This window comes from Aquarana catesbeiana, linkage group LG07, assembly GCF_042186555.1.
Source record: "Aquarana catesbeiana isolate 2022-GZ linkage group LG07, ASM4218655v1, whole genome shotgun sequence".
Classification (NCBI taxonomy): domain Eukaryota; kingdom Metazoa; phylum Chordata; class Amphibia; order Anura; family Ranidae; genus Aquarana; species Aquarana catesbeiana.
This window is the reverse complement of record NC_133330.1, coordinates 194,092,316-194,118,863: the sequence shown is the minus strand read 5'-3', so window position 1 is coordinate 194,118,863 and position 26,548 is coordinate 194,092,316. Positions and strand designations below refer to the sequence as shown.

At 41.5% G+C, this 26,548-nt stretch overlaps 1 protein-coding gene across 4 annotated transcripts in view; it reads left to right on the top strand.

Annotated features, from left to right (window-relative positions):
• The window catches only part of CAMSAP2 (calmodulin regulated spectrin associated protein family member 2), a 165,949-nt gene that overhangs the window by 103,265 nt on the left and 36,136 nt on the right, over positions 1-26,548 (top strand). For all 4 annotated transcript variants that reach the window (XM_073592945.1, XM_073592943.1, XM_073592944.1 and 1 more), the window contains 7 exons: positions 2,709-2,799; positions 4,386-4,458; positions 5,021-5,055; positions 6,357-6,426; positions 7,963-10,114; positions 16,524-16,660; positions 21,848-22,071. In XM_073592945.1, coding sequence (XP_073449046.1) covers positions 2,709-2,799; positions 4,386-4,458; positions 5,021-5,055; positions 6,357-6,426; positions 7,963-10,114; positions 16,524-16,660; positions 21,848-22,071 — 2,782 coding nt within the window. The remainder of the gene's footprint in view (positions 1-2,708; positions 2,800-4,385; positions 4,459-5,020; positions 5,056-6,356; positions 6,427-7,962; positions 10,115-16,523; positions 16,661-21,847; positions 22,072-26,548) is intronic.

The window sequence follows — 26,548 nt, the reverse complement described above, 5'->3', positions numbered from 1 at the left end:
CTTAGCCATATCTATACTTGTTATCCATTCTAAGCGACCACTAGTTCCTCTCTATCTCTTGTAACCCACATATAATTTCTGATCGTTTACTGATGTGCTAATATATAACTAATATATAGCACATATTACACTGTCCTTGTATCTCTCCCCCGTCCCCCTTCCCCCCCCCCCCCCTTCCCATAGGTATATATACATATGTTTATTCACTCTTCCCCCTGTGTCTATCATAGGACATACATGGTCATAGTTCATTCCTCATATTTTTCTTTAGTTTTACTATCCAGCTGTTCTTCTATGTCATTGTCCTTCCCTTTTTCTCTCCTATAACCAGGTTTATTATCAATTCCTCCACTCCCCCTTCTCCGTTTTCTCCCCCCCCATTTACGTTCACATCCATCCTCCCAGTCCGTTCCATGTTCTTTTATTGCTGCCTCTCCCTGATTCCTACCACTGCTGACACTTCTACACACAGAGTTTCAGGCCACTCCCCCCTCTCCTTTACTATTCTGCTCTCCTCTCTCTCACTGCTCTCCATATATAAATCCTCTTCAGCTCCCAGCCAATCAGCTTGACAAAGGAGCGCCGCCGTCACACCACTCACGGCATGCCAGCTCAGAGAACGCGTCGCACATCGTGTGACGTCATCATCCCGTGTCTGGATCGGCTGCTAACCAAGCCTCTCTTTGGTGCCTGTCTCCGGATGTGTGTCTCGGCCATCCACATCCAGTGTTCTTAGACTGCACAGAGTTTTTCAACACCTACCAGCCGAGAGATGACTCCACGGATCCCCTGGATTGCCCTGGGACATGTTTAATGCTTGAAACTTTCTACTCAAATGTGAGTGTATTACCAGCTGTTGCTGTTTTTTAATAAATTGTTTTAAAAGTCTGCACCCAGAGGCGCCTCCTCTTCCTTGTCTTACCGCCTGCCAGTAGCCTCTAGAGTGTAGCCTTGGGCTTTAGAGGCAAGGGCAATTTAGACGCATGTCTAAATTTACCCTTGGGGCCCTTTCACACAGGCTGTCCTATCAGGTCCACCTGTCAGTTTTTCAGGCAGGCTTGAGATCAGACTCTCCAGTCTCTCCTATGGAGCGGCGGATGTCAGTGGTGACAAGTCCGTTGGCATCTGCCGCTATCCGATCCTGCCTTCAAAAAACAGACGGATGGAGGTCCTATTCTCCATCTGTCTGACGGATCGGATGAAAATGGACAGGCGGTCCGTTCTCACCCGATCTCCCCATAGAGAAGAGCAGGACTGTGTCCATCTCTGCTCTGCACAGCAGAGCGGAGACTGACCTGTCATTCGCTGGGGATTAGCAAACCGATCCCCCGCTGAACAAGCAGATTCTGTCCTATGGAGGTGCCTGTGTGAAAGGGGCCTCGCTATGATTTTTATATTTACATTTTACTTTTTTTTTTTTTTAAATTGGGGGGGTTTTCTTTGGAGAGACATCAGGGGTCTAAACAAACCTCTGATGTCTTTCTTTTTTTTTATACAGAGAAAGAGACTGAAGAGATCATGGGGGGGGACAGATGTAGTGGGCAGAGGACAGTGTGGGGGGGACAGAGAAGGCACTTTAGGCAGTGCCAGGAGGGGAGGAAGCAGCAGGTGACGGGTAGGGAGGAAGCGGCGGAGGTCTCATTTTAGATGAATAACTCTGATTAGCAGCTAATAAGCCACTGATCAGAGTTTTTTTTTTTTTTTTGTTCAGCAAAGTCTGCTGAACATGTCTGATATAGGTTCATCATCACTGAAGTGACGATGAGCTTATAACAGAGCAGGAATATAGGTCCGTACGGCGTACCAACTTAGCCACCTGCAGGCACTTCTGTAGGTCCGTACGGCGTACGGACCTGACAGTTAAAGGGTTAAAAGAAACCCTAGTTGAAAATTAAGATACTTCAGACAGTGGAAGTGAATGCTTCTCCTCCTCCTCCTCCTCCTCCTCCAGGTGGCAGCACTTCCTGGAATCTCAGTGCTGAAAGTGCAGCTTTTATGCTTTTTATTGATACTCCTATAAGAATTTCAGTACCTTGAATGAATGGACTTTTATCTCCAGCCAACATGTAAGGAATGTGCAGCTAACTGAATACATCTGAAGCTTTGCTGGCAGTGGCCCCAGTTTAATTAACATTGCACTTTTGCCTAACACAGGTGTGTAGTATGAGAGGTTCTGATTATTACAATACGTTTAAATGGTTCTTAAAGTGGAAGTCCACCTTAAAACTAAAATCCCAGCTTCTACAGACATCCACAATCTAACACTAACCTTTCTAGCTCTGTAAAGAAGAAATCGGTATACATACCTTTTCTGCAGCCGATCCCACGATGAGCTGTCAGCCGTGGCTTCGCTGTGGAGGCGGGTGCAGAGGACACATCCAACAACGGAAGCCCCATAGTAACTCTATGGGTGACATTGCTCCCCATTCATTTCACAGCTGTAGTTTGCTGTGTCCTCTGTAGAGATTCCACTGCTGGAAATCGGATCGGCTTCAGAAAAGGTATGTATACCAATTTCTTCTTTACAGGGCTAGATAGGTTAGTCTTAGAATGTGGATGCAACTGCTTTTTGTGATCTGAAGGAACTGTACAGCTTACTAGCGACTTCTTGAGCCCTGTATGTCTTGAGAGCCTTGTTTCCTTATTGATCCTAGACTTCATTTCCATATTTCTGATCTTGCTTCTATCTGATGTTTTTTTTTTGACAGGCCAATTACTTGGTGTTCATGGCTGAGCTTTTCTGGTGGTTCGAAGTGGTAAAGCCTTCATTTGTACAACCAAGAGTTCTCAATCTTCAAGGTAATGTTTCTGCATACAAAAAAAAAAAATCTTGTAAAACAGTCATCAAACCCAGTAATGATTGGTTGTTTTGAATTTTCATAGACATCTATAGGCTGGCATGCATGTTCACTCCATAAGTCCAAAAGGTCCTCCTGTAATGCAGCACAGAATACATACAGGGTGTGATGGTGAGGCAGCTGCCCAAACATTTCCCCCTCTGGTGGTCAGAAATAGCACTGCATTAAATCTGACAATTTGTGCTCTTGTCCAAAAAGAAAATAATTGTGAGAGATTTATCCTTTTAGAAATGTTTGGATTGTGCTTGAATGTCTCCAAAGTAATCTGAACAATGCTGAAACAATTAATGCTGCCGTTATGAAAAATAGGTGAACTTTTATACTAGAGGAGCCAACTTTATTGGCTAGATTCTTAACACTACTATTTTCTGTGTCTGCTGATCAGACCTGGCACCGTGGTGAGAGGGTGGGGTAGTTTAATATACACTCTAATTAAATAAATTACTTGTTTGGGATTTTCTGCTTGAATAGCTGTTTATTGTTGCATTTTATTGGGCTGCAATTGAGAACTCATTCTCAAAAATTGAATTTCTAGTGTCATTTTACTCCCATGTGTTATTTTCATGTTCAATTTCTTTTGATTTTAGCTCAGATACCCTAATATTGTGTTGTATAATCTTCTGTTACAATCTATTATTCATTAATTCCTCAATAATACAAAAAGGCTAGGTCCCGGGAATGAAGAGCAGCTCATCATGGTGCTTTCTTCACACTTCTCGCTTGTTTCCGTAGTGCTGTGGAACATACAGGTGATATTTGGCAAACGGCAACAATGTTTTATTAGTGGATTAGGTATTTTTTGTCTTGTAACCCTTTTCATTATTATGAGATTTAAAGCCCAACTCTGGGCATCTCCCCCCCACACGCACTGCAAGGGGTAATTCTCATTAAGTCTAGTTGGTTGCAGAAGCGGTTGTATTACTTTTCTGTCTCCATCCTCCAGCAGGCTACTCAGTCCATGCAACTGGTCCACCACAGCCTCCTTTTTGTTAGCTTCTCCAGGCCATAGTCACACGCTCGTCCCCACCGCAGACCATACAGGGTGAATAGCCCTGCACTGTATGTGAGGACTCTGAGGTTCCAGCCACGGAGCAGACCTTCAGAGCGAGGAGGAGAGTGGCGGAGTATTTTGGAGAGAAGTCGGGAAATACAACCTTTGGTGCAACCCCCAGATTTTACAAACGTTTACCCAGGTAGTACAGGGGGACCCACTCCAAGTTGTTTTTTTGTGTACTAGGAAACTATGAATTATACAGTTTTCTTCAGTTGCGGAAATTTAATTTATTATAATACATTTTGTTATTTATTTTATTTACCGGTATGTTATTATAACAAATGTATTTATTATAATGCTGCTGTTTGACCCATTTTATCTGAGCTTCAGACAGACAAGTTAATTTTAAACGTAAATTTAATTAAATCTACCAAATTTTTAATTTTGCAGGTAGTAATTCTGGATTTTATTTTAATGTGAATTAAAAGAAACTTGGCTTCATTAAGGTTTTTACATTTCTATTTTGTTTTCAGACCCCTCTAAGTTGTCTTCAAAATCATCGCACTTTAACAGGAGGCATACACTTGGAAGTTCCTCAAATGCCAGGTACACATCACATATAATGTATATGCTTATTCTAGGGCGTAGATAAGAACATCACAGATTAGATTAATGTATACCTGTTAGTAATGCCTTGAGCTGTTCATGCTCAAGCCAATAATTTACGAATCTAGTGGTTTGCAGAATTATTTACCCCTTTTCCTTTCGGTTTTCTGAGCAATGCTGTGTTTTGCATGTCAGGCCTTTAAGAGGGGCATTGACATAGCCTACTGCATCTGCTGTATTACAATTTCCATATTCCTAACTGCCACTGAGGTATAGTGAAGTCTATACACCCAATGGGCTGAAATTTTACTTACAAGGGCTGCCATTGCGGGGTATGGATGTGTGATAATGTTCCCATTTTGATTGTCCTAACCTATTCTAAAAGAATACCACCTTCTCAGTGATAACAGTATTCCTCACTCCCAAATCACATATAGCTCTTGATACTTTGTATTTTTTTTATTGGCATAGAAAGTGCACAAGAACTAGAACATTTTAAAAGAAGGAAAATGTGTTGTGTCTTCTTTAACAAGACATCTAATAGTCACTGTTTATTTTTCAGAAACCCACAAGCTGTACCATCATCACCTGGTCCAGGTAGGGATTCAGCTTGATTAATTTGATTGCAGATCAGCTAATTCAAGAATGTCTGTTAGTTTGATTTTTTTTTTTTTTAGGCTCATTTTAGTGCTGCTTGATTAATCGTTAAAAAAATTGCGATCTCAATTCAATCCTGATCTTCACGAAGCATTTATTTGCTTCAGTGCAGAAAGTTCTCTGCTAAAGGCTGACAGCTGTCCAAAAAAAAAACAGGCAGCCTGCCAAGTTTCACAAAATTGCCAGCTGAGAGATACCTATAAACAAAGTATCTCTTGGTCCTTTTAGAATAGATCAAAGAAATCAAATTCCCTCTCTAACTGAGGTCCGTCTACCCACTTACAGACTAAACCTTTTTCTGACATTTGTTGCTTACAAGTTTAAAATCAGTATTTTTTGCTAGAAATATAGAACCTCCAAATATATATATATATATATATATATATATATATATATATATATATATATATATATATATATATATATATATATATATATATATAATTTTTTTTTTTTTTTTTATTTATAAGCAGCGACCCTAGAGAATAAAATGGCGGTTGCAATATTTTATGTTAAACTGTATTTGCGCAGCGTTCTTGCAAACACAATTTTTTGGGAAAAATACACTTTAATGAATTAAAAAAAAAAAAAAAACGTAAAGCTAGCCCAATATTTTTCTATAATGTGCAAGATAACGATACGCCATGAGAATCGTGAGAGAATTGTGATTTTTGTTCTAAGCAGAAAAATCGTGCTTCTCATTTTAGCAGGAATCGTGCAGCTCTAGCTAGGAATTATGATCATATTCAGCAATGTTAGTAGATGGCAAGATAAAACGCACCCAAAGTGACCAGTCAGAACTGATCCCATGATTCCAGGGAGTGAGTTCTGGTTGATATAGGTAACTGCATGATATATAATGATAGCATTGTAGTGGCATCTTCAAAAAATAGAATAAAAAATTGCCCATTTGGAAAAGTGTTCTAGATGTTCTATTCATTTGGCTTGATACATAGAGAGGGAGACTGGGGGGGGCAGGTGGTGCTGACTCATGGCAGTAATTAGTTTAGCACTAAACGATGGATGAGCTTATTGTGCGACCAAGGAAATGTGATGGAGCCTGATTATCTCATTTCAAATGACTAGAGTGTTGTTTATGAAGAGCTTTAAATTTATTTAGTGTTAACTGTGTGTGCGTTTGTGTGAAGGAAAGACAAAGAATGGTTACTTTTGAGGTTTAAACATTTGAGAACACACCCAAATACACGTAACAGTTTTGTTTTCAATATTTGCATTTTCAGCTGTCATTCGAAGGTCGTCATCTATGTCATATGTGGATGGACAGGTTGGAACATGGCCCAAAGAAAAGCGGTAAGAAATTTTGAAAAATTCTAATGAATTTATATGTACATGGGTTTTTCTGCACACTTTGTTGTAGGTCGTTTTTTATATGGATTAATATTTAAAGGAGCAGTATAGCCAAAGCTTTTCTGGCTATACTTCTCTTGGGGATCACAGGAGTGCATTTTATTCTGCTCTCCGGTGACCCATTTTCAGCTGACAGCGGGCTAAAGTTCACTGTCGGCTGACGTCGCTGAGTTGGTCCAGGCTCAGAAAATGCCTCAGGCTCAGAAGCCTAGATCAGCCTCTCAGCGAGCCCCTGGGGGACTGAGCCAGCCGTTCCCACTCCTCCACAGCCCGTGCTCTAGTGAGTGCTGGAGTGGCAGAGTGGAGGGGAGAACTGAGCCAATCGGTGGTCTTTTTTTACTCAGCTGTCAGTCTTAAGCGGCAGGGGCCAGACGCAGCATCGGACTGATGCTGCATTTACCTAGGTGAAAATAAATAAATGATTTTTTTTTTTTTTTTTTGTAAAACCATACTTCTCTTTAAAAAAACCTTTGTATGTTATATTTATGTGTGTATAAACAGTGGTCATTATGAGATGTTCAATGTCACTGACCATGGGATACCATTTGGGAAATATTTTACCCCTGTTTCATATCAACATTTTTTTTATTTTTTTTTACCGAAAAATGAATTTACATGCTAATACAGTACAAAGTGCGGAACACATTTGAAATGTATCCAGTTTCCAGTCAAAGTTTCTAAATTGTCTGAAGATGATGAAGATATTGAATCTATATACAGGCATACCCCGCTTTTAAGTACACAATGGGACCAGAGCATGCATGTAAAACGAAAATGTACTTAAAGTGAAGCAATACCTTTTTTCACTTCTGGGGGGGTCAGCGGCTGTAGTGGGGGGATCGGGGCCTATAGTGGGGGGGGGGGGGGAAATCAGGGAGTGAAGTTTATAGTACTGTACAGTACAGTAATCCACTTACGTTTAGGCAGCAACTCTGGGCTGGCGGGAACTTTGCCTCGTCACTTGCGGCCTATTCACTGGTGACAACCCCAGGCGGCAGCTCCGCCTCTTCCAAGCTATACTTCGGCTGCACAGCGTGGGAATGTCTACTCGCGAGTGTACTTAAAGCGAGTGTACTTAAAGCAGGGTATGCCTGTATAGGTACTCAATATTAATAGCAATTTCACATAGTGGTGTACGTCTTTCAGACATTACCTCCTTGGTAATCTAACTGTATCTATGCATACAAATTGGCAAAGAAAAATCCTTTTAGATCTATAACCTAAAACATTGGAGTTAACTGGTTTCAGAAACAGGAGGTCTAATTTACCGCTGTACATATCACAGTTAATGCAATCAAGATTACTCTGCCATTACGCTTAATAGTCCAGGATAACTTTGTACTTGGTGTTTCATCCCAGGTTAAGAGTTGGCTTGCTTCCTTACTTAAGATTGATGCATGCCAGTTCTGTCATACAGCTGTAGTTCACCTTTTACTTGAAAATTGGCTTATGATCTTCCAAATATGTTTCCCATTTTAGATCTTCGATGCATGGTGTATCTTTTGACATATCTTTTGATAAAGAGGATGGAATGAAAGTCACAACCCCAAGCGGACCAATCCGGAGGTCAATTAGCAATGAAGGCTTTTCTCTTAATCTTACTCGGGTACCCAGACACATCCGTAAAAATCTTTCCTTCCAGCCAATTAATGGCCAAGGAGAGTCAGTTGGCATTAGTGAAGAATGGATTCATACTCCACAAAACCATAATGACTTGTCACCAACCAGTAGCCAGTTGGACTCCGATGATAGTGATCAAAACAAAAGGCCAAATGGACCTGTTGAAAATAGGGTTAATGTAGATCAGCTAGACTCTCCGGTAGAACCCCCAAGCATAGAAGAAGCACTTGAAATCATTCACAACCCAGAAAAGGCATCTATTATAGGAGATCAGATGAACAATGGGTTTTTTCTTCATAGCAATGATGTAAATTTAGGTCTGCAACTATCTCCACAAGGTCTTACAGACCCTAATATAGACCTCTTTGAGAAAAAAGAAGCATTAAGTGATATTACTGACAATACAGAAGTAGATACTGGAATTCATGTTCCTTCAGAAGATATTCCAGAAACCATAGATGAAGATTCTTCTTTGAAAGATTACACTGTAAGTTTAGATTCTGACATGGAAGACCCTGTGAAAGTTCACCAGGACTATGTTAACCTCAACTCCAATCTTAGGGAAGCAGTTAGTCCCTGTCCTAGCTCAGTGAGTGGCAAATCGCAGGCAGGCAGTTCAGCCTCTTCGAGTTCTGGAATCAAAATGACCAGCTTTGCAGAGCAGAAGTTTAGAAAGCGGAATAATGCCGATGGCAGGAGTAGTGGAAGCAGTTCCCAAAAAACTACCCCTGAGGGTTCTGAATTAAACATACCCCAGGTGGTTACATTTGGCCAAATTCAAGAGGAAAACTCTCTGCCGCAGGGCAGAGACACCACACAACTGTTGGCATCTGAAGTTGTCCAGCTGAGAATGAAATTGGAGGAAAAAAGAAGGGCTATTGAAGCACAAAAGAAGAAAGTAGAGGCGGCATTTACTCGTCGGAGGCAAAAAATGGGTAGAACTGCATTTCTCACAGTGGTTAAAAAGAAGGGAGATGGGATCTCTCCCTTACAAGAGGAAGCAGGATGTTCAGAAAATGAAAAGGTCACTCAGGAAACATTTGAAACAAAGGAACCAAGAACTTCTGATGAAAAGCGTGTAAGACTAAAAGTAAACAGTGATCAATCACCTAGATGGCCAAAATCCCCAACAACGCCTGTAGATACTGAAAACGCTTGGAATTTTGCAAGTCCAAGTGAGGAAAACATGGCTGAGGTGGATGTAGTGGAATATACACGATCGATTGAAAAACTAAATTTCTCCTTGAACTTTCTTCAGCAGGAAATGCAGAGATTAGCTTTGCAGCAGGACATGTTGATGCAGATGAGGGAGAAACAGGCCTGGGTTATCTCCCCACCTCAACCTTCTCCACAAAAGCAGTTACCGCGAGAGACAAAACCAGCCACAAAACCCTCTGTTACATGGTCTCCAGTCCCTTGTCTTACTATGGAGTCGCCGCGCCAAACTCACAGATCACCCCAGACTTCAGTTAAAAGGACTGTGTCCTTCTCTTCAAAGCCACAGAGAACTCCTCGACCCAATGAACTTAAAATAACACCTTTAAACCGTACTTTAACACCTCCGCAATCTGTAGATAGTCTTCCTCGTCTGCGAAGGTTTTCTCCAAGCCAGACCCAGACAAGATCATTTGTATGCTTTGGAGATGATCACAATCCTAATTCACAAGAACAGGAGGCTAAGGATGATCTGGAAACTGCTAGTGACAGTTCCAGAAATGAAGAATCTGAGAAGGAATTGGATACTGATCATACTTCTGAGAAACGCGTAGGAGTAAAGAAAAAACCAATTGAATCAACAGTGTCGGAAGTATTATCCCAGCCTATTGTAGAAACTGTATGTGTAACACCAAATGATGAAACATTCAGCCAGAGAAGCTTCTCCACCTCCAAAAATGCAAGTCTGATTGAAGTCCCACTCTCAAAGTTACAACCCCCAGATGAGGCACCTGAGGAACCTGAGAAAGATCTCATCACTGAAGACCAGAAAGTATGCTGTGGCTTCTTTTTTAAGGTTAGTAGGCTTCCTTTTTAAATATATTTCTTGTCATGTTACATGTTGGTGAAATTTGTTGTAGTATTGATGGAGGTCAGTATTGTTTTTATGATGTGCAAAGAAAAATTGGAAGATTGTCATTGTTGACTTTGTTTAAAAATGATAGGTGTCTGTAGCTGTACTGATCCTGCGACATCAAGAACTACTAACCGGAAACAAGCCTAGAGCTGTTAAAGTCAGTTCACATTATTTACATACCGTATATACTCGAGTATAAGCCGACCCGAATATAAGCCGAGGCACCTAATTTTACCACAGAAAACTGGGAAAACTTATTGACTCAAGTATAAGCCTAGGGTGGGAAATGCAGCAGCTACTGGTAGGGTAAATTTCAAAAATAAAAATAGATACCAAAAAAATGACATCAGAGTGTCCCCATCAGAGTCTTATCAGAGTGTCCCCATCAGAGTCTTATCAGAGTGTCCCCATCAGAGTCTTATCAGAGTGTCCCACCGTGCAGCCTGCGTCCCATATGCAGCCTACCTGTGGAGGGGAAGAGAGGAGAGCCGCCACTGGATGATCAGAGCAGGGAACATCACAGCTTTCATTTCAATAGCTGTGTGTTCCCCTGCTGCGCGCCGTCACATAAGCCCCTCTCCTTGTCCGGGGAACTTTGATACATGTCACCCGTCCTAGGATTGGATGGGTGATCTGTCTGTCAAAGTCCCGGAAAAAGAGGAGGGGCTTATGTGACGGCGCACGGCGGGGGAACACACAGCTATTGAAACGAAAGCTGTGATGTTCCCTGTTCTGATCATCCAGTGGCGGCTCTCTTCTCTTCCCCTCTGTGATACATTACTTGCCTTAGTATTAGAGCTGACTTCAGCTCTCTTTCATCTCCCAACTCCTGTCCGCTGCAAAAGGATCTTTAATACAAACAGCGGGCGGGTAGCCGGGAGGTGCCGCGCCAATGATGTCACTGGCTGCTAGGACATCGGCAGTCCCAGCAGCCAATCCTAGCGTCAGCATGGGCGGCACTTACGGGAGCGGCTTTGCCAGCTACGGGCGAAAGACACGAGCGGGCAAAACACACGAGCGGGCCGGGACACAGAGACTCCTGCTCTAACAGGAGGTGTGACTGGAGAACACCCACACACACCGGAGACCAGTAAGTGGCAACCTGACTCGAGTATAAGCCGAGGGGGGCATTTTCAGCACACAAAAAAATGCTGAAAAACTCGGTTTATGCTTGAGTATATACGGTACTTGTTCTGGGTTTGGGAAAGTATTGAAGCCACTTGGCAACAAGACAGGTAAATAATTAGCATTTTCAGGAGATGTCAGCAGTATCGAGCTTCATATTTCTCCTGGCACAGTTGTTGTGCTCTCTCAAAGTCAAGGTGATGGATCTATATAATGTTACCTTTTTTTTCTTTGTTAATCTGCAAAACACTGGAAAAGATCTTTGTTTTAAGCAGTATATGTGTTGTTGATCCCTTTTGCAAGGGGTTGTGTGGGTAAAAAAGTGGTAATTGATAACTGAGTAACAGAAATCTAGAGGAGTACACAGTTGACAGAGGGACGCAGCATTCTTTATAGAGAAGTGATTCGAGGGATACAGGGTAGCCTGTCTAATATAATATATATTAAAATAGAACTAAAGGAAAATCCCTTTTTTCTAATTTTAGCAGCAGAAGGGAGGATTATAACCCCTGTCAGTTTTGGAGTTTTTCCAATCTGTGTCCCATTGAGGAGATTTTCCTTCACTTTTTGTTCCAAAGCCAACTCAGAAAGTGAGAGGAAATCCTTCCAAAAGTAGGAAATCTATAGTTGTCACCAGGATTGTCAGAACTAGTGTCCCTATAGGAAAATTTCCCCTTTATTATGTTCTGGTGACAACCCAAAATGTGGGAGTTTTTCACTTTCACTCTTGCTGATAATAGTACACAGGCCAAATAGACAATTTGAATCTCCTTAACCTGCACAAACAGCTATAAAATCCTGACAGGTGTTATAATTCCTCTCCACTCTATCCAAAACAAAAACAAACAAAAAAAGTTTTGCCTTTTCATATAATGTAATTACCTCCTTCTCTGGACAGGTCAATTTTCAGATTTCAGCACTGTCACACTTTGAATGACAGTTCCTCAGTCATGCTACACTGTCCCCAAATGACATTTCTTATTTATTTTTTAGACAGAGCTTTATTTTGATGTTGTTCATCACCGGGTTTTTATTATAAGCTAAATAATACAGACCATTTTTAAAACAAAACACATTTTTCTTAGTTTCTGTTATAAAATTTTACAAATAAAAATTCTTCATAACATTAGGTCAAATGTATTCTACATTTCTTTGGCAAAACTAACCCAAATCAGTGTATATTATTCGAGAGTTAGTGTTTACAAACTATGGTATCTATATTTAAAAATTGATCCGTCCTGACGGCCTATCTCATTTTCACTTTTTGAAAAGTAGACTGTCCAAGGTATTTAGTAAGAGGCATGGTGAGTATTTTTTGAAGTTGTAATTTTTTGTCACGATTTTTTGAAAAATTAAGACATTTTTATTTTGTATTTTTTCACAATCACCACTTGACACCCCCCATTCGTGACCAGGCCATTTTTTGCAATACGGCACTGTTATTTTAACTGACAACTGCACAGTCGTGCTACGCTGTACCCAAATAAAATTGATGTTGTGTTTTTTTCCTGCAAATAAAGCTTTCTTTTGGACGTATCTGGTCACCTCTGCGGTTTTTATTTTTGTGCTGTAAACTAAAAAACTGACCATTTTGAAAAAAAGGGGCCCAAAATCCAAGGAAGCACCTAGAGACAATATGACTGGTATGGCAGTGATCAGGTATAATATGACTGGTGAGGAGGTGATTATGGACACTGTGAGTGGACTGTGGTGATTAGGGATACTAACTGACAGCACTGGTCTGGTGACCTCAACCCGATAGAACACCTTTGGGATGAATTGGAGTGGAGACTGTGAGCCAGGCTGCCTCGTCCACATCAGTGCCTGACCTCACATATGCGCTTCTGAAAGAATGGTTAAACATTCCCATAGACACACTCCTAAACCTTGTGAACAGCCTTCCCAGAACAGTTGAAGCTGTTATACCTGCAAAGGGTGGGTCAACTCAATATTGAACCCTACAGAATAAGACTGGGATGCCATTTAAGTGTGTGTGCAAAGGCAGGCATCCCAATACTTTTGGTAATATTGTGTGTTTTGGGGGGGGGGGTTACACTTGATTGCTTATTAAAGTGAGTATTACTATAATAAGCAATCTCTAACACTGTTCAAAGGTTTCATTCATGAAACCTTGCTTACTACTGATCGGTCAGTTATCACATGGAACAGGGCTGCTGTGACTGGCCCTGGCTGGTACCATGTGATTGCTGTGACCAATCAGAGATCACATAGTACTAAGCAAGGCATCATGAATGACAGCCTTCCTTACTATTGTAACTGTGATTGTGCAAAGTGATCACATGCTCCCAGGACTGCTCACAGTGGCCCGCTACCATGATTGGTAATTGGCCCTGTCTGGTGGACACAATTACAGATCACACTGCTGCACGCCCCAGGGGGATGCGCATGTGGCGAAGTTCTGGGAGGATGTACGGGTGCAACCCTCAGGAGCTAGAATGCACCCACCTGGCCGTTTATGTGCATTGGCTGGGTGGAAGTGGTTAAGGTGATTCTAAAGAAACAAAAAAAGAAAAATGAACAAACCTGTTATACTTACCTGCTCTGTGCAATGGTTTTGCACAGAGCAGCACCGATACTCTTCTATTTGGGTGCCCCGATGGTGGTCCTGGCTCATCTCCCCCCCCCCTCCTGAGTGCCCCCAGAAGCAAGCTTCTTGCTATGGGGGCAACCACGTAAGCTTGCTCCTGAGCCAAGCTCTGGTGTTTGGACATTGTCCATTCATACACACAGCATGGCTCCCCTCCCCCCTCGCTCTTTCTTCATTGGCTCACTGGCTGTGATTGATAGCAGGATAAGGCTGTGTGAGGCAATGAGGAGAGAGACACCCGGGAGAGCCGCTGCTTTAATGCACATCACTGGATCGAGATAGGGCTCAGGTGAGTATAAGAGGGCTGTGGGGAATAGCTGCACCCAGGTTTTTTACCTTAATGCATAGAATGCATTAAGATAAAAAAACTTTGTGTTTATTTACAGAAAATTCTCTGTAAATTATTTCTTCATGTTTAGATGCACTCTGTGGCACAATTATCATAAATTATCATTTGTTTTGGGTTTGTTGAAAACTTTAATATATGATGGTGCATGGAATGAAAATACAGTGGCTTGCGAAAGTATTCGGCCCCCTTGAACTTTTCAACCTTTTGCCACATTTCAGGCTTCAAACATAAAGATATAAAATGTTTATTTTTTGTGAAGAATCACCAACAAGTGGGACACAATTGTGAAGTGGAACGAAATCTTTTGGATTTTTGAAACTTTTTTAACTACTAAAAAAATGAAAAGTGGGGCGTGCAAAATTATTCGGCCCCCTTGCGTTAATACTTTGTAGAGCCACCTTTTGCTGCGATTACAGCTGCAAGTCGCTTGGGGTATGTCTCTATCAGTTTTGCACATCGAAAGACTGAAATTCTTGCCCATTCTTCCTTGCAAAACAGCTCGAGCTCAGTGAGGTTGGATGGAGAGCGTTTTGTGAACAGCAGTATTCAGCTCTTTCCACAGATTCTCGATTGGATTCAGGTCTGGACTTTGACTTGGCCATTCTAATACCTGGATACGTTTTATTTGTGAACCATTCCTTTGTAGATTTTGCTGTATGTTTGGGATCATTGTCTTGTTGGAAGATAAATCTCCGTCCCAGTTTCAGGTCTTTTGCAGACTCCAACAGGTTTTCATCCAGAATGGTCCTGTATTTGGCTGCATCCATCTTCCCCTCAATTTTAACCATCTTCCATGTCCCTGCTGAAGAAAAGCAGGCCCAAACCATGATGCTGCCACCACCATGTTTGACAGTGGGGATGGTGTGTTGAGTGTGATGAGCTGTGTTGCTTTTACGCCAAACATATCGTTTTGCATTGTGGCCAAAAAGTTCGATTTTGGTTTCATCGGACCAGAGCACCTTCTTCCACATGTTTGGTGTGTCTCCCAGGTGGCTTGTGGCAAACTTTAGGCGAGACTTTTTATGGATATCTTTGAGAAATGGCTTTCTTCTTGCCACTCTTCCATAAAGGCCAGATTTGTGCAGTGTACGACTGATTGTTGTCCTATGGACAGACTCTCCCACCTCAGCTGTAGTTCTCTGCAGTTCATCCAGAGTGATCATGGGCATCTTGGCTGCATCTCTGATCAGTCTTCTCCTTGTCTGAGCTGAAAGTTTAGAGGGACAGCCAGGTCTTGGTAGATTTGCAGTGGTCTGATACTCCTTCCATTTCAAAATAAGCGCTTGCACAGTGCTCCTTGGGATGTTTAAAGCTTGGGAAATCTTTTTGTATCCAAATCCGGCTTTAAACTTCTCCACAACAGTATTACGGACCTGCCTGGTGTGTTCCTTGGTCTTCATGATGCTCTCTGCGCTTTCAACAGAACCCTGAGACTATCACAGAGCAGGTGCATTTATACAGAGACTTGATTACACACAGGTGGATTCTATTTATCACCATCAGTCATTTAGGACAACATTGGATCATTCAGAGATCCTCGCTGAAATTCTGGAGTGAGTTTGCTGCACTGAAAGTAAAGGGGCCGAATAATTTTGCACGCACCACTTTTCAGTTTTTTAATTGCTAAAAAAGTCTAAAATATCCAATAGATTTCGTTCCACTTCACACTTGTGTCCCACTTGTTGGTGATTCTTCACAAAAAATTAAAATTTTATATCTTTATGTTTGAAGCCTAAAATGTGGCAAAAGGTTGAAAAGTTCAAGGGGGCCGAATACTTTCGCAAGCCACTGTATATACTGTATTATGATCTTGTGTCATTTTATTCTTCGGCTTTAAGTTCTGTGCTTTATATACACTGTCTATGTATAATTAATATGGTCTGGAAGACACTCACTAGGGCCAGTTTTAGGTGACAGACAGTAACCCTCCAGAATGTTTTGAAATTGTGCGAGGAACCCCACACAGGTGTGGAAAGAACAAGGACAGCGTCCCTGCCAGAAAGTGAAGCAGATCCCTCAATGATACGAGCCAAAAGCGCTAACTATGTAGCCACCATGCTCCGTAAGTAAAATAAGAAAGGGATTTAGGATATTAATGTGTATTCTGCATGAATGTATGGAAGTTTTCATGCAAGGGAGACCTTTTACATTTGTTTAGCAGGTGTTAAATATGTAAAACTGGTGTGGTTTTTGTAGTACAGTAAATGTGAACCATTTCTTTTTTGAGAGCTGCATGGGCTCATAAAACAGTTGTTACTATGCCATAGGATGATCGGCAAGAAGAAAATGACTTGGCTGCCAAACGTGCTGCTCTACTGGAGAAGAGACTGCGGAGAGAGCGTGAAAATCAACAGAAGAAACTGGAGCAGGAAATGGAGCAAGAGCTGAAGAAAGAGGAGGCCAGGTAAGTGCAGAGGACCCTTACATGTGGTAAATGCTCAGCTCCTACTTACATTAAATATTAAAATGCATCTACAGCCAAAACTTTATTTTTTTTAAGCTTGACTTCAAGTAGGGTGGATTTATCAACCCAGTTAGGTTTAATCAAAAACCAAATAAAATTGATACCGCTCAATCTGTTATCCAAGCCGACTGGCCACAATGTTTGCTGGTGCTGATCAGGTTGAGTACTGGCTCGTGGGATTTATCGAAGAGTACAACAACAAAATAGTGCCTGTCCACACACTGCCTCCACATATAGTGAGCTCCTCCTAGTAGAAAATGGCTTCAGCTTGGTCTCCTACCAGTGGGAGAACCCCTTCCCAACATATTTGCCCAATAGCGACTTAATCGTAATCTTTACAAAGCGGAAGTCACTATATGCCGAGGCAGTGTGTGGACATGTGCCATTTTATTGCAGTTAGATTCTATATTGCTGTCTCCCTGTGTATCCTAATGGCCCTTATCATTAGCGATGAAAGTAGGCAAAATCCTGAATTTTAAGTCACTGTGGAACAAAAGAGGACATTTTTTATTGGGGGCACTTGTTACAGTGATGGTGTAAAAGGAGATTTCCCTTACTTTGGAGAGCTTTCCTCTCACAGTATTGCAGGTGGTGAGGCTCTCATTTGTGTGGGCACAGGCGCCTGTTTATTAGGATGGGCTGCCTGTACCTGTGGAAAATGCTGCAGCCACACCGCGATGTCATGCACCTTAAGATGTGGCACATTTCCAATGCGTGGAGCTGCTAAAGAGCAGCACATTTTGGCTATGGGTGCTGGAACATGTACGATTTCCACACATTCCTGCACCTGCAATATAATATACAATATTACCATTGCTGTACAACATGACAAAAACTCTAAGCTTCTATATACTTTGTATTTCTTGAAAAACATAACTCTTTCCTTATGGTAACATTAAAGCTCTTAGAGACCCTTGCAGGTAATCTACTCTAGAGTGTCAAGGATAGTGGACTGCTGAGAATTGCTGAAAGACCTCTGATTGTGGCAGACTAACCATTCTAATGAAATGGGCCAATTCAAGCAAATAAAGTCAGTGAAATACTGATACTATCCAGTGAACACTGCAGAATGCCCTAAGGTCAGGAGATTTTCTTTATTATCCATATTGTAAGCAACTGCTGTCAGATTTAGCACACCAATGAAGGAGTTTCTGATTGGATGACTCCTGCCATGATTCCGTTCTGTTCATACTCTGTGGCTTGGGCTACAATAGGCAGGGATGGGAACCACATAAGCATGCATAACATTCTTACCAAAGGTTTCAGAATAATGTGTGAATGAAACACAAACACCTTAGGTATGCCATTTTATCTGTAGACATCCCAGTTCCTGATTTGAAGTTTTGACTGGAGATAAAGCAGAGCTCCACCCAAAAGCGTAAGTTCCACTTTAAAGTGATTGTAAAGGTAAATTTAGAAAAAATCAAACATGTCTATACTTAACTGCTGTGTGCAAAGGACTTGCACAGAGTAGCCGCTAACCTCCTATTTTCGGGTCCCCCACTGGCGCTCCTGGCCCTTCCCTTCTGTCCAGTGCCCCATTGGGGCAAGCATGCGTGCTCACACCCAAGGCCCACTGCTGCGTCCATTGACAGACAGCGGGACTCAGCCCTTCTCCCTTGTTCTCTGGCTTTGATTGACAGCACTGGGAGCCAATGGCTCCCCGTGCCCCAGCAAAGCCAGCGAAATCCGGAAGTGAGGGGAGAGAAGAGCTGCAGAATGAGGGCTCAGGTAAGTAAAAGGGGAGGTGAGGGAGGATGCTGGCACTTAAATGTTTTTTACCTTAATGTAAGGAATGCATTAAGGTAAAAAGTGTTTAATTTTTACAACCACTTTAGGCCTCCTCCCCCGCTCCTGTTTGTGAAATGGAGCTTTTGGGGAGGAGGGTACCCAATTTTGACAGGTACCTGCTCCCACTTCTACTCTGATCGCCTAGGCGGAAGTTCTTGCACAGAGCAATTTAAAGTGGGGTTTCACTGTCTCCAAAGTTTTTGTGGTTTTTTTGTTTATTTTGCGAAATTACAAATATTATGATATATAAATATAGAACTCACTTGTTCCGTTTTTAGTGATTACTGCTGTCTGTTTTCTCATTAAAAAAAAAAGTTATACATTTTAATCTTGCCGGTTGTCATCTTGCCTGTGGGCATGTGAAGCCCATAGGCATCCTCTTCTGGGATACGGTGCTGCTGATCGACCAGCATGCACCGCCCGTTCTATCCCCGATCTCGTGCATGCGCAGTAAACTCAAATAGGAGCGCTGTCAACAGTTCAGGTTGCCATCACAGGCAGCGTTGTAGGAAGTCCCGCCCCGTTGTTATGGCAACGGAGATAAGCAAAGACTAAAAGAACTAACGTCAGTTGAAATCCCACGAGATTTCGCGGCGGCTCTCCTCACTGACTCCTGGAATGAATGACACGAGATGCCAGGAAATTATGCCTATACCCGCAAAATCCCCGCCCACAGCCGCAGGGACCGAACACAGATAAAATAGACTGGGCCACATATCTGAAGGTAGGAGCAAAAAAAAAAAAACGGTCCATTGAGCACTCTGGGCTATATTTAGAACCCACTGAACTGAACTTAAAAAAATGTGTAAAGATCCACTTTAAGACAAACAGAAGCTATAACCCTTCCCTGTTATTTTCAAAAACTACATAAAAGCCTAAAGTTTTGGCTGGCTTAACTATATTTAAAGGAGAAGTTCAGCTTTGGGAACATATATTACCTGTTTTTACAGTGGAACATGTTCCCACTGCTGCAGCCTCTCCCTGAACCGCCGCTTCTAGTGATGGCAAGCTGGGGATCTTCTCCTCGAACTCGCTGTCACAATTTTTATAAAACCAGGGCCATGCGGGGCGCTGCCCACCCAGCCGCATCATTCGTTCACAGATTTCTGTTGGCTTGTAATTCTCAATGAACTACCAGGGCGCTGTTGGGCGATGTTGAGCGCTCTAGGTCATTTTGTCATTGTGTAACTTCTTGCCTGTATGATGTATGAGCAAACCGCTTACATGGACAGTCTGCAGACGTCCTGCATTGCACCCACAATCTGCTGATCGCAGGTACAGTGCTTTGCAGACTCCTAGTAAAAATAAGTGCGCTTTTTTTTTCTTAAACCTACATAAGAAAAAGATGCGTGTATGTGTGTGTATATATATATATATATATATATATATATATATATATATATATAAAATATAATTTTTTTTTTTACAAAGGTGAATTATACCTTTAATGTACACCATACAAATGCTTTGATATGTATGGACTTAAACTATATGTACAGTTAAACAGAGTACTTCTCTTGCAAAAAGAGGAAAGTCATAAAACTAGGCTCACTGATCTCCTTCCAACCCAGCGCAATGAGTTTCCAAACAGATTAACACATGCTGGCACTGTGATTGATCACAATATGAGAGAAATGTATAATCTAGCTGCCACTTAAACTAAAAGCTAAATGAATATAAGATACAACAGTCTGTCACATTAAACAAACAAATGTGAAAAAGACACATAATATCAGAGCGGCGCTCCTGTCAAATTGCTGAGAATTGACACAATTGCATATAGGGTAAATGCACATATAGTCGCTAAACAGTGAATCACAGATCTAACAAATGGATAAACATGAAGGTAAAGTTCGTGGCTAGCTTCATAAATGAATAAAGAAGTGGAGATGGTCGGATAGTGCACCAATCACTGTATTCAAACCCGTGCTCCACACGCCCCTCTGGGGTTCAAACTCACCACAAAGTTGCAGATAATAAGCATTCACGATCTCCCACTGATTAACTGCTGGGCCGGCTTGGAAGTCCACATCATCAGCATATATAAGGAAAAAAAAAGATAGGCTCCACATAGAGTAGTACTATTTTCCAAAGATTTTATTAAAGATGTGTGTTGTCCAAGTTGTATATAAAAAAAGCCTTGCTGTTTCACATAACTGCCGTCAATATCCTCTCATCCAGTGACTTGATGTCAAGTTTCAAAGCTGATAGTATTCAGCCAAAGGAACAGAAATGGATCGGAAATGCCAAAAAGCTGTGCAGGAGACACTGTGTACCAGTGAGTCGCTTAGTGCAAATCCTTCCCAAAAAACTATGCTGGACATTAGACATGGCGTACTGAATAGATCTACATATACTGCGCTCTAATGTCTTTAGAGACATTAGACATAATGTCTAATGTCGCTCCAAAATCTTTGGAAAATAGTACTACTCTATGTGGAGCCTATCTTTTTTTCCCTATATACGCTGATGATGTGGACTTCCAAGCCGGCCCAGCAGTAAATCAGTGGGAGATCGTGAATGCTTATTATCTGCAACTTTGTGGTGATTTTGAACCCCAGAGGGGCGTGTGGAGCACGGGTTTGAATACAGTGATTGGTGCACTATCCGACCATCTCCACTTCTTTATTCATTTATGAAGCTAGCCACGAACTTTACCTTCACGTTTATCCACTTGTTAGATCTGCGATTCACTGTTTAGCGACTATATGTGCATTTACCCTATATGCAATTGTGTCAATTCTCAGCAATTTGACAGGAGCGCCGCTCTGATATTATGTGTCTTTTTCACATTTGTTTGTTTCATGTGACAGACTGTTGTATCTTATATTCAGAGTACTTCTCTTATTTGCTTCCTTTTAGTCTGTGAATTAAAACATCTAAAGTGTTTTGTTATACCTGTTCAGTAAGTTCAGTAAATAAAAAAACTATTGATCCTTGCAGAAATCTAGCTGCCTTGTAATTTCCTGTGTCACTGTTGTACTGTTATCTGTTCCTAGTTCTTTGTGGACTGCATGACACCACTCATGTTATGAAGTTTAGATGAGGGGAGGGGGGACATGTTCCTTAGTGCTAACACACTTCCTGTTCTAGTGTGACAACACGGCTCCTCTATAGGACAAGAAGTGTTACTGGCAGGATCACCAAATGAAACTAAAGTAAAAAAAGCTATTGCAGCCACCACATCTAAGAGTTGATAAGCTGAAATATATTTTGTATAAAGATATTTCTCAGGTTTAGATGCGCCTTAACCCATTCTTCCCATTGTAATGTATACTGTGGAGCTGGTTATTATTTCTACAGTTCCATCGGTGACAAACGTTTTTATTTCTACAGGCGAAAGTCGGAAGAAGAGCGCAATAAGAAGGAAGATGAGAAGGCCAGACGGGAGTATATCAAACAGGAATACATGCGCAGGAAGCAGCTTAAGTTAATGCAAGACATGGATTCTGTTATAAAACCTCGAATGAACCTTGGCAAGACTAAAAAGCCTCGACCTAAATCTATCCATAGAGACCATCAGGCTGAATCTCCTAGAACACCCACTGGGGGCCCTCCAGGTACATAACCTGAAAGAGTGAGCTATGCTATTGAGGTGTTTAAAAACATAAATTCACTGAGCAGAGAACGTCCTAAGTACTATATGAATTACGAACTCTGCTAAAATGTTTTCCCAACCTGAAGAGACTTGTTTTTTTTTTCTTGTTAAAACAAAGCTTTTGCCCCAATTACATAATGCTCATGTTAAACTTGGTGTTGCTGTGGAACCTAAGGGGTTAATCATGTGCATTGTGTAAAAAGGCTGTTTGATCCGGTCTTCTCTGATCCTCCACTTCTTCCACAGTCCCCAGTCCATCTCCCGATAGAACAGAGCCTTGGAGGCAAGCTTCACATGGTCAGTTTGGTGTGTATTGCTAGAGTATTTTTTTTTCTTGGGAGAGTGTGTGTTATCAGCACGGGGCCAATCAGCACAAAGCCAATCGGCACTGTCCAGAGGGTCAGGGGTCCTGCAGTCTCATAGGACAATCAAGGGAGAAGGAAAACTTCTCCTGCAAGCTTTAACCACTGATAGTCATAAAATTGCTATATACTGCTGATGAGAAAAGGTATGTAGCAGTTTATATTTACTAAAACTATTGCATTTCCATGTTCTGTGTACTGTGGGAGACCAGATATAGTAAATGCAGGGTCCTAGTAACACATAAATATAACTTTTTTTTTTTTATTCTGTACTATTGGTCTCTTACGTGATATACTGAAGCTAGGCTCAGAAGGCGTAATGAGGCTCTTTGCCGTGAATAATCTCAGGACTTGTGTATGTTATCTATCACTTCTGAAATTCAGAGTTTTTTAAGTATCGGTCTTGCTGTCCTGTTGATAATAGCAATGGAACCTGACACGGCAGAATAAACTTTTTTTTTTTTTTCCCCTCGGGCTATTCAATATTTGGAAGAGTACCTGGTCATCCCTTTCTGGGTGGGAGTGCCCCTTAGGCAGAGCCAACTATTAATACTAGGTATTCCTTGACCACAATAAGAGGCGCTAGCCTGAGAGATATTGCAGCACCAAGGTTTTACAAGCAATCAGGATCAACAGTATTGTCAATATTCCTATCGCACACGTTCCTGGAAAATATGGCTCTTAAAATGGTGAGTGCTGTAGCGATTACCAGTTGGGTCCTGGAAACATCAAGCAAGTGAACATATTCACAAGCACACCATGGATCAACACTTCCGTTCAAAGGTTTCTTTTATTGAGAGAGATCACATCACAAAGATAAGTGCACCGTTTCGGAGCCGCGCAGGGCCCCTTCGTCAGGCATGTGATAACGTGCAACAGTGTCGGAGCAGAATATAAATACATTATCCACCAATCAGAACATGCAAAAATTGAAAAGAATGGTACCACCCCCCACCCTGTGACGTCAATCTGATGTCAGAATCCTGCCAAACACGCCAAAAACATAACAGGCAGCAAAACAACCTAAGTAGTCTGAGGTAATCAATCCTCTAATATTGCGGGATACTACCTGCATGTGAAGCGTCAGTCTACATGTAATAGATCAGGCACATCAACCAGATGCGCCCGATCACTAACAAGTAGCCACTAGGACCCAGCGGTTTACTGTATGGGAGCTCCAGCCGCCAATCATGGCGTGCCACATATGCCGCGCATGCGCACGGCGCTCTTAGCAACAGGGTGACGGGAGAATGCCTATCTGCAGGGCCGTCGTTGCCATGGAAACCCATGACGTACGGCCGGCACCACATCAGGTAACCAACAGTGCAGAAGATAGTGTGAAGGAGCCAGGCTGGGAAAAGCGAGAAAAACAGAAGAGTGATACAAAAGCAGGAGAAAGATATGAGATGAACAAGACGAAAAATAGAAAGAAATATTAAAAAAGAAAAGAGGAAGGGGAAATGGGGAGAAAACAAAAAGAGAGAAAAATAGAAAGAGAAAAGGAAAGAAAGACAAAAGGAAAAATCTATGAAACACAACAGACAGGAAACGGGGGAAAAAAAGGAAAAAGACAAAGAGAAAAAAAGGGGAAAAATTACAAACTGTGAAGTGGAGAAAAAGGAGACGAAAATGAAGAGGAAAGAAAGGAGGGAAAAAAGTAAAGGTGGAGGAAAAGGAAAAAAGTAATGCAGGGAAATAAAGGGAGGGGCCAAGAAAACAAAGAAGAAAGAAAACAAAAAAATAAAATAAATGCAAATAAAATTTAAAATAAAAATAAATATAAAAAAATAAATAATAAAAGTAAATATGAAAAAAATAAAAATACATGTAATAAAATTATTATTGAAAATAAATATAAATTCAAAAATAACAAGCAAAGATGAAGCAAACAAAATCAAAAAGTGAAAACTAAATATAACAAGAATGAAAATGAAAACAGGAACACAAGTAACTATAAATCAAATTAACATGCGGCCAAAGGAAGAAATACATCAGCGAATCGCTCCTATGTGAAGCACTCGACGCTCGTACCATGGGATCAGCTTAGGTTATGAAATAAAAAAAAATATAATAAAAAATAAAATGTTTAATATGCAAGCCATTGGTGAACAAACTTTCATTTTCCGACCTCAGAGTATATCGGAAAAACCGTAGTTATGCCCTAGGTATCAGTTGCCCTAGGGGATTATCACAGGTTGAGCATTGGGTGTGGGAAACAGAAAGGAAAAGAGCATGAACAAGCAAAGAAAAAAAGAAATAATATTACATGGTATATACTATACCTGATAAAGCACTGCCCAGGCTAGGCATTAGTAGGAAATGTATGGTGTCACATTTTGTATATCAAGGACAAATATGCCAAGGAAAAAAATGTATAAAATTGATGAAGAGATTATTATATGTTGTCAATGAAGCATGTAAGAGAAAGGTTGTTGTAGAGCTCACCAGGCCACCGTGCCCAATGTGTGTATCCAATATGCCTCGCAGAGGAGTGACCGGTCTCGATCACCCCTCCTATTGGGTGTTTTGACGTGTTCAATTACCATCCCACGTAGTTCATGGACTTGGTGCTTAGATGTCACAAAGTGTATTGCTACGGGTTTGTTAGGGTCAGCCTGTTCACCCTTTTCAGTTCTGGCCAAGGCTACCCTAATGTCACTTCTGAAATCGTTTCTTAGAAGGGCCAACATTTTTTCCCTCATATGTCCATGCGCAAGAGCATTTCAAAATGTATACACAAAAATCTGTGTTGCAATTAAAATACTCTTGTATCTGATACTGATTACCCCTATGTGGATGTGAAAAGTGCCTGCCACAAATAAGAGAATTGCACACATTGCAGTTGTAACATTTATAACAACCCATCTCTGAGATATCATGGGTAGAACTTTGGCATATTTCTGTCTGGGATCTGCCTGTACCAGATGGTCATGCAGTAATACTTTAAAGGATGGAGTAGAGGGGAATAGAATATAGCTGCCTTTGCCCCCGTTAGAAAGATTCACCCCCACCCCCATTTGTCATGTTTACCATTGTTATTGAAAGTGAAAATAAATTTAAAAAATCTCAAATTTTAGGTTGCCCCCAGAAAAGGAATAGAGGAGAAATCTTGCAATGGTGACCTGGGCACCCCAAGGGATTTGCTTAATTTGCAGGGATTTGCTCTCACTTCCTGTTTTGGCTATGGGACAGGAAATTAACGGAAATCTCCCCAATAGGGCACAAATGGCAGAAAAAAAACTGACAGGGGTTCCAAAATGGGAAAAAAAAGTTTTACTATAGTATACTTTAAGAATACAAAAATACTTGAATGTCTATTCCCTGGCCACAAGTATACTTTACATTTCATGTAAGGTCAATGATAGTATAAGATGTATTTATATTAAAAAAAAAGGCAGAGCACACTGGCTCCTTGTGCAATACAGTTTTATTGGATGACTAAAGGACAAATAAAAGCAAGTAACACTCGCAAAGGTTGTATGAAGCAGAGCGTTCATGTGGATGGCCACAGCCAGCATACGAGCTATAATCTGAGGAGAGGACCTGAAGGAGGCCATGCCTTCTGAAACGCATTGTCATAGCAACCTCAGAGCATCTCTTGTCAGCTGGCACATCTCTGAGTCACATGATCATGGAGGCAGGATCAGCACCACCAAGGATTGGGACTCCTGGCAAGAAGGAGTGAGTCGCACCCAGCCTGCCTGCTGCTGTAAGCTGGATCCCTTCTCTCCTCGGCCCTTGCTCTCCCACCGTCTGGAGGATTACATTTCGTATGCTGGCCGTGGCCATCCACACAAGTGCCCTGCTCCATACAACCTTTGTGAGTGTAACCTTTTTTTAATTGTCGATTAGTCACCCTATAAAACTGTATTGCACAAGGAGCCGGTGCGCTCCTCCTTTTTCTTATGTTTCTACAGCTTCCAGTGTCCTGCTGGCTGATGGAGCTGCATGTTCCTGTCTACTAGTGGTGTTTAACCCTTGATTTGGGATTACAGGCTCTACTCCTGACCCCCACAGAATGTACTTATTTCCTATTTGGGGCAACTCTTGAGAGTTCAGGGGTTTGACTGGAGAAGA